Source organism: Salvelinus alpinus, chromosome 19 (assembly GCF_045679555.1).
Source record: "Salvelinus alpinus chromosome 19, SLU_Salpinus.1, whole genome shotgun sequence".
NCBI classification, from domain to species: Eukaryota; Metazoa; Chordata; class Actinopteri; order Salmoniformes; family Salmonidae; genus Salvelinus; species Salvelinus alpinus.
In genome coordinates, this window is record NC_092104.1 from 7,786,277 (window position 1) to 7,798,074 (window position 11,798).

At 44.1% G+C, this 11,798-nt stretch overlaps 1 protein-coding gene across 1 annotated transcript in view; it reads right to left on the reverse strand.

The window, feature by feature from the left end:
- LOC139544968 (protein unc-13 homolog B-like) overlaps positions 1-11,798 on the reverse strand; it is a 133,530-nt gene that overhangs the window by 50,280 nt on the left and 71,452 nt on the right. Inside the window, exons 14-15 of the mRNA XM_071352221.1 lie at positions 3,469-3,537; positions 1,434-1,523 (exon numbers count right to left, since the gene is read on the reverse strand). Coding sequence (XP_071208322.1) covers positions 1,434-1,523; positions 3,469-3,537 — 159 coding nt within the window. The remainder of the gene's footprint in view (positions 1-1,433; positions 1,524-3,468; positions 3,538-11,798) is intronic.

Here is an 11,798-nt window from a genome sequence, read left to right on the forward strand (position 1 = left end):
AAACAGACCCACGGTGGAGACAGACAGACAGTCAGACAGAGAAACAGACCCACGGGGGAGACAGACAGTCAGACTGAGAGGGAGAGACAGACTCAGTCAGACAGAGAAACAGACCCACGGTGGAGACAGACAGACAGTCAGACAGAGAGGGACAGACAGACAGTCAGACAGAGAAACAGACCCACGGTGGAGACAGACAGACAGTCAGACAGAGAAACAGACCCACGGTGGAGACAGACAGACAGAGATATATTCATCTCTGTCACATGAAACCGCTGGCATGCGCGGTACGCTTTTAACAGTGGTGTTTTCCTGCTCATTTCATTATTGAACGAACATTTGCACGTGGCCTACAGCCGTGTGCTCATTACTGGCTTATAATGTGAAGAAATAATAGTTGATCAACATTTTAAACTAAACGTCATGATCTGTTGCATCAGAATCATTGTTTTATAAAGCCTTGTTTACGTATCTTAGGCCAACATGTTGTATAAATTTGGGATCTAATCGTCCCACAACTGTCCCAGAGTCTGTTTGGTATAGGCCACAGGGGAGACCCACTGGCTATTTCTTTCTCCACAAGCTGACCAATAGAACAGGTACATGTTTCTACTATGGGCATTGGGGGATAGTAGATTGACATCGGCTGGTTTTTGCTGTTCGTTACTCGTCTTGTTTCCTGAGGAAAAGTCAATGTTGACAGTTACTCGAACATCTTCAAAGTGCACATCAGAATTCAGTAAGAAGGACGCATTGCATCTTCAAGTTGTATTTCTTGTTAATATGAATTACCATAATCTAAATGTGATTTCTGTCATTCTGAGCACCGTGGGTGGACGCCCTAATCAGGTTACCCACCAAATACATATTGGTTCGGTAAATTTCTCAAATGTCCGGTAAATGAAAATGCTGCTGGTCAAATGTCCAGTGCCACGTTTTCCTACCGGAAACCCTGACACACATACAGAGAGAGAGGCTGTGATGGATACTGTGAATAATCTGGGTGTTAGTGTGAACTGTTATTGTCCAGCCTGACACCACACTCACAGTAATGATCTCTGATACATCCTCGTCTTTCTGTCTGTCTGTCTGTCTGTCTGTCTGTCTGTCTGTCTGTCTGTCTGTCTGTCTGTCTGTCTGTCTGTCTGTCTGTCTGTCTGTCTGTCTGTCTGTCTGTCTGTCTGTCTGTCTGTCTCTGTCTGTATGTCTGTCTGTCTGTCTGTCTGTCTGTCTGTCTGTCTGTCTGTCTGTCTGTCTGTCTGTCTGTCTGTCTGTCTCTGTCTGTCTGTCTCTGTCCGTGTGTGTGTGTGTGTGTGTGTGTGTGTGTGTGTGTGTGTGTGTGTGTGTGTGTGTGTGTGTGTGTGTGTGTGTGTGTGTGTGTGTGTGTGTGTGTGTGTGTGTGTGTGTGTGTGTATCACTAAACCTCTCTGTACCTTCATTCTGAAGAAAGTTATGCTAGTCAGCAGATCCACAGTAGACTTCAGGTCCTGCAGACGAGGCTTACTACTGGCTGGGAAGTTATTCTGATGGCGGAGAAGAGAGAAGGTGGTTAAGTTAAGCTGGAAAAACTCAAAAAATGAATGGTGCCAAAACGTCAGAAAATCCTTCTGTTTCCTCAGCAGGCTGAAACATTCAGTCAACTGTCTTCAATGTACCGAAGGGAACACACAACATGCATTTACAGTAGGACTGTCTTTTTAGTCAAGGATGCAACAGCCCTGGTCTAAGCCACTGCATCTCAGTGCTAGAGGCGTCACTACAAAACACCCTGGTTCGATTCCAGACTGCATCACAACCGGCCGTGATTGGGAGTCCCATAGGGCGGCACACAATTGGCCCAGCGTCGTCCGGGTTTGGCCGTCATTGTAAATAAGAATTTGTTCTTAACTGACTTGCCTAGTTAACTGACTTGCCTAGCTTAGAGCTGAAGGGACTACTGTTGATACAGGAGATTTAGACTGGCTTGGAGCTGAAGGGACTACTGTTAATACAGGAGATTTAGACTGGCTTAGAGCTGGAGGGACTACTGTTGATACAGGAGATTTAGACTGGCTTAGAGCTGGAGGGACTACTGTTAATACAGGAGATTTAGACTGGCTTAGAGCTGGAGGGACTACTGTTAATACAGGAGATTTAGACTGGTTTAGAGCTGGAGGGACTACTGTTGATACAGGAGATTTAGACTGGCTTGGGGCTGAAGGGACTACTGTTGATACAGGAGATTTAGACTGGCTTGGAGCTGAAGGGACTACTGTTGATACAGGAGATTTAGACTGGCTTGGAGCTGAAGGGACTACTGTTGATACAGGAGATTTAGACTGGCTTGGAGCTGAAGGGACTACTGTTGATACAGGAGATTTAGACTGGCTTAGAGCTGAAGGGACTACTGTTGATACAGGAGATTTAGACTGGCTTGGAGCTGAAGGGACTACTGTTGATACAGGAGATTTAGACTGGTTTAGAGCTGAAGGGACTACTGTTGATACAGGAGATTTAGACTGGCTTAGAGCTGAAGGGACTACTGTTGATACAGGAGATTTAGACTGGCTTGGGGCTGAAGGGACTACTGTTGATACAGGAGATTTAGACTGGTTTAGAGCTGGAGGGACTACTGTTGATACAGGAGATTTAGACTGGCTTGGGGCTGAAGGGACTACTGTTGATACAGGAGATTTAGACTGGCTTGGAGCTGAAGGGACTACTGTTGATACAGGAGATTTAGACTGGCTTGGGGCTGAAGGGACTACTGTTGATACAGGAGATTTAGACTGGCTTAGAGTTGAAGGGACTACTGTTGATACAGGAGATTTAGACTGGTTTAGAGCTGAAGGGACTACTGTTGATACAGGAGATTTAGACTGGCTTAGAGCTGAAGGGACTACTGTTGATACAGGAGATTTAGACTGGCTTGGAGCTGAAGGGACTACTGTTGATACAGGAGATTTAGACTGGTTTAGAGCTGGAGGGACTACTGTTGATACAGGAGATTTAGACTGGTTTAGAGCTGAAGGGACTACTGTTGATACAGGAGATTTAGACTGGCTTGGAGCTGAAGGGACTACTGTTGATACAGGAGATTTAGACTGGTTTAGAGCTGAAGGGACTACTGTTGATACAGGAGATTTAGACTGGCTTAGAGCTGAAGGTACTACTGTTGATACAGGAGATTTAGACTGGTTTAGAGCTGAAGGGACTACTGTTGATACAGGAGATTTAGACTGGCTTGGAGCTGAAGGGACTACTGTTGATACAGGAGATTTAGACTGGTTTAGAGCTGAAGGGACTACTGTTGATACAGGAGATTTAGACTGGCTTAGAGCTGAAGGAAATACTGTTGATATACAGTGACTGGTTTTACTGTACACGGTGAATGGATCAATCTCGATTGAAAGTAAAACACATCATCTATACTAGACTTGGTAGTCAGTTGGTACATAGAGAAGACAGTCAGGAGAGATGTAGACTTACTCTGTATGTGGAGAGGTCGATCCGAAGAGAGTTGTGTAGCTGATCCATGAGCTTAACAAAACGATCTTTCTAGTTTGGGGAAGAAGAGAGAAAGAATGTTATTTGGCTCTAAACAGAGAGTACACTGTGGCAGAATACCTGACCACTGTGACTGGCTCTAAACAGAGAGTACACTGTGGCAGAATACCTGACCACTGTGACTGACCCAAACTTAAGGAAAGCTTTGACTATGTACAGACTCAGTGAGCATAGCCTTGCTATTGAGAAAGGCCGTCGAAGGCACACCTGGCTCTCAAGAGAAGACAGGCTATGTGCACACTGCCCACAAAATGAGGTGGAAACTGAGCTGCACTTCCTAACCTCCTGCCCAATGTATGACCATATTAGAGAGACATATTTCCCTCAGATTACACAGACCCACAATGAATTAAAGAACAAAGCCAATCTTGATAAACTCCCATATCTACTGGGTGAAATTCCACAGTGTGCCATCACAGCAGTAAGATTTGTGACCTGTGAAGAACAAACAGTGAAGAACAAACACCATTGTAAAAACAACCCATATTTATGTTTATTTATTTTTCCTTTTGTACTTTAACTATTTGCACATCATTTGACATTTGAAATGTCTTGATTATTTTGGAACTTCTGTGAGTGTAATGTTTACTGTTCATTTGTATTGTTTATTTCACTTTTGTATGTTATCTACTTCAATTGCTTTGGTAATGTTATCATATGCTTCCCATGCCAATAAAACCCTTACATTTAATTTAATTGAACTTGAATTGAGAGAGCGAGAGAGATAGACAAGAGCGAGAGACAAGAGCGAGAGAGAAGAGAAGAGAAAGACAGAGAAGAGAAGAGAAGAGAGAGAAGAGAAAGACAGAGAAGAGATGAGAAGAGAAAGAGAGCGAGAGAAGAGAAGAGAAGAGAGAGAAGAGAAGAGAGAGAAGAGAAGAGAAAGACAGAGAAGAGAAGAGAGAGAGAGAAGAGAAAGACAGAGAAGAGAAGAGAAAGAGAGAGAGAGAGAAGAGAAAGAGAGAAGAGAAAGACAGAGAAGAGAAGAGAAAGACAGAGAAGAGAAGAGAGAGAAGAGAAGAGAAAGACAGAGAAGAGAAGAGAGAGAAGAGAAGAGAAAGACAGAGAAGAGAAGAGAGAGAAGAGAAAGAGAGAGAGAAGAGAAGAGAGAGAAGAGAAAGACAGAGAAGAGAAGAGAGAGAAGAGAAGAGAAAGAGAGAGAGAGAAGACAAGAGAGAGAAGAGAAAGACAGAGAAGAGAAGAGAGAGAGAGAAGAGAAGAGAAAGAGAGAAGAGAAGAGAGTGATGTAGGGAATGTTGACAGGGAGACTGTTGTCCAGACAGTCTGAGTTAATGTGCTTCGGGGTGATAGAGAGTATATGTGTGCCTGGTTATTAAAGAGAGAAAGATTAAAGTATTTGAGCCGACACGTGTGTGTGTGTGTGTGTGTGTGTGTGTGTGTGTGTGTGTGTGTGTGTGTGTGTGTGTGTGTGTGTGTGTGTGTGTGTGTGTGTGTGTGTGTGTGTGTGTGTGTGTGTGTGTGTGTGTGTCACAACAAGGATTAGTGAATAGAGGAGAGAAAGGAGAGGGACGAGGAGAGGAGGGGGAGGGGGTATTCACCTAGATTTACAGGCTGTTGTCACTGGAGACTTTACTATCCGCATAGAGACTAGACCATCACTCCCTGGGAGGATGGAGTGGGACCACAATTCTCCCCCACGCCTCCTCTTCAGACAGAGATAATAGCTATAATGGCCACATTGTCCTTCCCCACAGCTAATGGCTATGTTCACCCCATCTCCTCAGACCTAGTGGTAATAGGATCCCTTCCCGAATGTTCCCACCCTATCCCATCTGCAGTATGGTCCAACCACAGCAGCTAGCTGGTCCAGTCTTACCTCTTCTCTAATCCAATGCCTGCATCCCAAATGACACACTATGACCAAGGCCCAAAATGAATATGGGGCCATTTGGGACACGATCCCTGTCAGAACTCCAAGGGCTCTAACCTTCATTATGAGGTCATAGACACGCATCAGAGTTGAATATTAAAACCAGATATCACCAAGGAAACCACACACACACACACACACTTTATATCAGTGGGCCAATCACAAGGCTGGATTATGAAAATTAGGGAAAAAATGAAGAGATCAATATTATCAGTTTATCCTTCACATGATGGATAATGATCAGATGATGAGAGAGAAAGGAGGGGAGAAAGGGAGAGAGAGAGCTAGATAGAGATAGAGAGCAAGATAGAGAGAGTGAATCAGGGATAGAGAGAGAGCTAGATAGAGAGAGAGAGCAAGAGAGAGAGAGCGAGCGTGAGAGAGAGAGAGAGATAGAATCAGGGATAGAGAGAGAGCGCGAGAGAGAGAGAGAGAGATAGAATCAGGGATAGAGAGAGAGCGTGAGAGTGAGTGAGTGAGTGAGTGAGAGAGAGAGAGAGAGAGAGAGAGAGAGAGAGAGAGAGAGAGAGAGAGAGAGAGAGAGAGAGAGAGAGAGAGAGAGAGGGAGAGAGAGAGAGAGAGAGAGAGAGAGAGAGAGAGAGAGAGAGAGAGAGAGAGAGAGAGAGAGAGAGAGAGAGAGAGAGAGAGAGAGAGAGAGAGAGAGAGAGAGAATTTAGACATAGAAGAAAAGAGATAAACTGGTAGAGGAATAAATACCAACCAGTCTAAACAGAGATTCCTGTGTATGTCAGTCTGAGAATCAGATCAAAACCAGTTCATTCCTCACTTTGTAAACAGGTTTACTTACGGGCTCTTCCCAACAATGCAGAGAAAGAAAATAGAGAAATAATATAATGGTAAAACACGTAATAACAAAAGTTATACTAGATACACAGTGAGTAACAATAACTTGACTATATACAAGGGGTACCAGTACAGAGTCGATGTGCAGGGGTACGAGGTAATTGAGGTAGATATCGACATATAACTAGGAATAAAGTGACAGATAATAAACAGTAGCAGCAGTGTACGTGATGAGTCAAAAAAAAGTTTGTGCAAAAAGGGTCAATGCAGAAAAACCGGGTAGCTATTTGGTTAACTATTTAACTAACAATTTAGCAGTCTTATGGCTTGGTGGTAGAAACTGTTCAGGGTGCTGTTGGTTCTAGACTTGGTACATCGGTACGGCTTGCCAGTTGCAGAGGGAGTTGCAGAGGGAGTTGTTCAGTCCCAGGGACCTGAGTGATGAGCTTGGAGGGCACTATGGCGTTGAACGCAGAGCTGTAGTCAATGAACAGCATTTTTCACAGAGATGTTCCTTTTGTACAAGTCGGAAAGGGCTGTGTGGAGAGCAATAGAGAGTGTGTCATCTGCAGATTTGTTGGGGCGGTACGTGAATTGTAGTGGGTTCAGGGTGTCTGGGATGATGGTGTTGATGTGAGCCATGACCAGCCTACGGTGTGACCTTGGCATTCTTGGGTACAGGGACTATGGTGGTCTGCTTGAAACATGTCGTTTTTACAGACTGGGAAAATGTCAGTGAGGACACTTGCCAGCTGGTCAGTGCATGCTCTGAGTATGCATCCTGGTAATCCATCCGGCCCTGCGGCCTTGTGAATGTTGACCTGTTTAAAGGTCTTACATCGGCTACGGAGAGCATGATCACACAGTCATCCAGAACAGCTGGTGCTCTCAAGCATGGTTCAGTGTTGCTTGCATCGAAGCGAGCATAGAAGGCATTTACTGTAGGTAATCTGGTAGGCTGACGTCACTGGGCAGCTCGCGACTGGGATTCCCTTTGTAAACAATGATATCCCTGACGCATCCAACGGATGTCTTAGCCGGTGTAGTAGGATTCGATCTTAGTCCTGCATTGATGCTTTTCCTGTTTGATGGTTCATCGGAGGGCGAAACGGGATTTCTTATAAGCGTCCGGGTTAGTGTCCCGCTCCTTGGAAACGGCACCTCTAACCTTTAGCTCAGTGCGGATATTGCCTTTAATCCATGGCTTCTGGTTGGGATATGTACGTACGTATGGTTACTGTGGAGATGATGTTGTCGACGCACTTATTAATAAAGCCGGTAAATGATGTGGTCCTGTAGATTAGCATCCGCTTCATCGGACCACTTCCATATTGAGTGTGTCACTGATACTTCCTGTGTCACTGATACTTCCTGCTTACAAGCAAAAAGCTTGTAAGCAGGAATCAGGAGGATAGAGTTATGGTCATATTTGCCAAATGGAGGGCAAGGGAAAGTTTTGTATGTGTCTCTGTGTGTAGACTATAGGTGATCTAGAGTTTTGTATGTGTCTCTGTGTGTAGACTATATTTGATCTAGAGTTTTTTTCACCTCTAGTTACACAGGTGACATTCTGGTAAAAATGAGTTAAGATGTATTTCAGATTTTCTGCATTAAAATCACCGGCCACTAGGCGCGCCGCCTCTGGATGAGCATTTTCTTATTTGCTTTTGGCCCTATACAGCTCGTTGAGTGCGGTCTTAGTGCCAGCATCGTTTTGTGGTGATAAATAGACAGCTACGAAAACTATAGATGAAAACTCTCTTGGTAAATAGTATGGTCTACAGCTTATCATGAAGTATTCTAACTCAGTCGAGCAGAACCTAAAGACTTCCTGCCTTAATATTAGAGATTGCGCACCAGCTGTTGTTAATAAAGCGACACACACCACCCCCCTTGAGCTTACCCGACACTGCCGTTCTGTCCTGCCGATGCATAGAAAAACCAGCTAGAATATTTGTCCTTGTTCAGCCAAGTTTCAGAGCAACATTGGATACTACAGTTCTTCAGGTCCCGTTGATAGGATAGTCTCGAACGGAGCTCGTTCCAGTTTGTTCTCCAATGATTGTACATTCGGCAATAGAAAAGAGGGTAGAGGCAGGCGGATTATTTACACGCCGTCGTAGTTTCATCAGGGTACCCGTACGTCGGCCTCTATATCGCCGTCTCGTTCTCTTCCAAGTGTCTGCGATTTGGACCTGGTACAGGGTGAGCATTGCAGGCTCTCACCTATCTGGCAACACACTCATTATAGTCAACAGGAAAAAAAGGATAGCCAATCTGGCAACCAACTCATTATAGTCAACAGGAAAAAAAGGATAGCCAATCTGGCAACCAACTCATTATAGTCAACAGGGAAAAAAGGATAGCCAATCTGGCAACCAACTCATTATAGTCAACAGGAAAAAAAGGATAGCCAATCTGGCAACCAACTCATTATAGTCAACAGGGAAAAAAGGATAGCCAATCTGGCAACCAACTCTAACTATAGTCAGGAAGGAAACACAGGCTGTCACGAACTTGGCAACTCCATCTCAACATAGTCGGTAGAAAAAAACCTCAGGATTACCAATCTAAAACATAATCTAACCTTAGTCAGTAGGGAAACACAGACAAGCTATCACCAACCTGGCAACCCAGAAAGAGAGCGTCATATCCTTAGCCTATAGTAACACTAGTGAGTCCCTGGGCCCATTAGATTGAGTACACGCTGCCAGCAGCCAGCCAGTGGCTCATAAATCACAGTCGTCTGACTGCGACTGGCAGGGGACAGAGCCGGTGGCGGAGACAAAATGGATATCCATCTCCATTGCGGTGGCACTACTAGTGCTGTTGGCTGGAATCCCAGGGGCCATTAAGACTGGCCTCTGGCTGCTTCTGGGCTCTCTCATTTGGCTAAGACTGGGCTCACATTCAAAACACATCCCAGAGTGGGAGTGCATGTTTCCTCTGTTCATATTACAGCACTCCTACTCTTGAGACTGTGTAGATAATACGTACCCTGGGTATTATGCTATGGTCATGTTGTTGTGTACTTCTCACAGCTCTTAAGGCTAACACAGACGTTAGTAATCCTAACGACTGATCACCGATGGCGATGAGTCAGCCTACAGGAAGGAAGTCAGTGACCTGGCAGTGTGGTGATCGTGGACTACAGGAAACGAGGGAGAGCACCACATCAACGGGACTGTAGTGGAGCGGGTCGACCCTGTCTTCATGTGCATGTCTACCTCAAATATCTTATTATTATCTATCCTAACGCCTAGTCACTTTACCCTGCCTTCATGTACATATCTACATCAAATATCTTGTTATTATCTATCCTGATACCTAGTCACTTTACCCTATCTTCATGTACATGTCTACCTCAAATACCTTATTATTATCTATCCTGATGTCTAGTCACTTTACCCTGCCTTCATGTACATATCTACCTAAAATACCTTATTATTATCTATCCTAATGCCTAGTCACTTTACCCTGTCTTCATGTACATATCTACCTAAAATACCTTATTATTATCTATCCTGATGCCTAGTCACTTTACCCTGTCTTCATGTACATATCTACCTCAAATATCGTATTATTATCTATCCTGATGCCTAGTCACTTTACCCTGCCTTCATGTACACATCTACCTCAAATACCTTATTATTATCTATCCTGATTTCTAGTCACTTTACCCTGCCTTCATGTTCATGTCTACCTCAAATATCTTATTATTATCTATCCTGATGCCTAGTCACTTTAACCTGCCTTCACAGCTCGTACCCCTGTACATTGATCTGGTACTGGTACTCCCTGTATATAGCTCCACATTGATCTGGCACTGGTACTCCCTGTATATAGCTCCACATTGATCTGGTACTTCCTGTATATAGCTCCACATTGATCTGGTACTGGTACTCCCTGTATATAGCTCCCCATTGATCTGCTACTCCCTGTATATAGTTCCACATTGATCTGGTACTGGTACTCCCTGTATATAGCTCCACATTGATCTGGTACTTCCTGTATATAGCTCCACATTGATCTGGTACTGGTACTCCCTGTATATAGCTCCACATTGATCTGGTACTGGTACTTCCTGTATATAGCTCCACATTGATCTGGTACTGGTACTCCCTGTATATAGCTCCACATTGATCTGGTACTGGTACTTCCTGTATATAGCTCCACATTGATCTGGTACTGGTACTCCCTGTATATAGCTCCCCATTTATCTGGTACTTCCTGTATATAGCTCCACATTGATCTGGTACTGGTACTCCCTGTATATAGCTCCCCATTGATCTGGTACTTCCTGTATATAGCTCCACATTGATCTGGTACTGGTACTCCCTGTATATAGCTCCACATTGATCTGGTACTCCCTGTATATAGCTCCACATTGATCTGGTACTGGTACTCCCTGTATATAGCTCCCCATTGATCTGGTACTTCCTGTATATAGCTCCACATTGATCTGGTACTGGAACTCCCTGTATATAGCTCCCCATTGATCTGGTACTTCCTGTATATAGCTCCACATTGATCTGGTACTGGAACTCCCTGTATATAGCTCCACATTGACCTGGTACTCCCTGTATATATCTCCACATTGATCTGGTACTTCCTGTATATAGCTCCACATTGATCTGGTACTGGTACTCCCTGTATATAGCTCCACATTGATCTGATACTCACTGTATATATATCAATTTTTGTGTATTTTATTCCTAGTTTAACACATTTTCTTTATTATTATTATTATTTAACTCTGCATCGTTGGGAAGGGGTCGTAAGTAAGAAGTTCACGGTTAAGTCTACACCAGTTGTATTCCGTGCATGTGACAAATAACAAAAAACACACTATGACGTACCAACACACCATGACGTACCAACACACCATGACGTACCAACACACCATGACGTACCAACACAAACACGCCATGACGTACCAACACAAACACACCATGACGTACCAACACAAACACACCATGACGTACCAACACACCATGACGTACCAACACAAACACACCATGACGTACCAACACAAACACACCATGACGTACCAACACAAACACACCATGACGTACCAACACACCATGACGTACCCACACAAACACACTATGACGTACCAACACAAACACACCATGACGTACCAACACACCATGACGTACCAACACAAACACACCATGACGTACCAACACAAACACACTATGACGTACCAACACAAACACACTATGACGTACCAACACACCATGACGTACCAACACAAACACACTATGACGTACCAACACAAACACACTATGACGTACCAACACAAACACAATATGACGTACCAACACAAACACACTATGATGTACCAACACACCATGACGTACCAACACAAACACACTATGACGTACCAACACAAACACAATATGACGTACCAACACAAACACAATATGACGTACCAACACAAACACACTATGACGTACCAACACAAACACACCATGACGTACCAACACAAACACACTATGACGTACCAACACAAACACACTATGACGTACCAACAAAAACACACCATGACGTACCA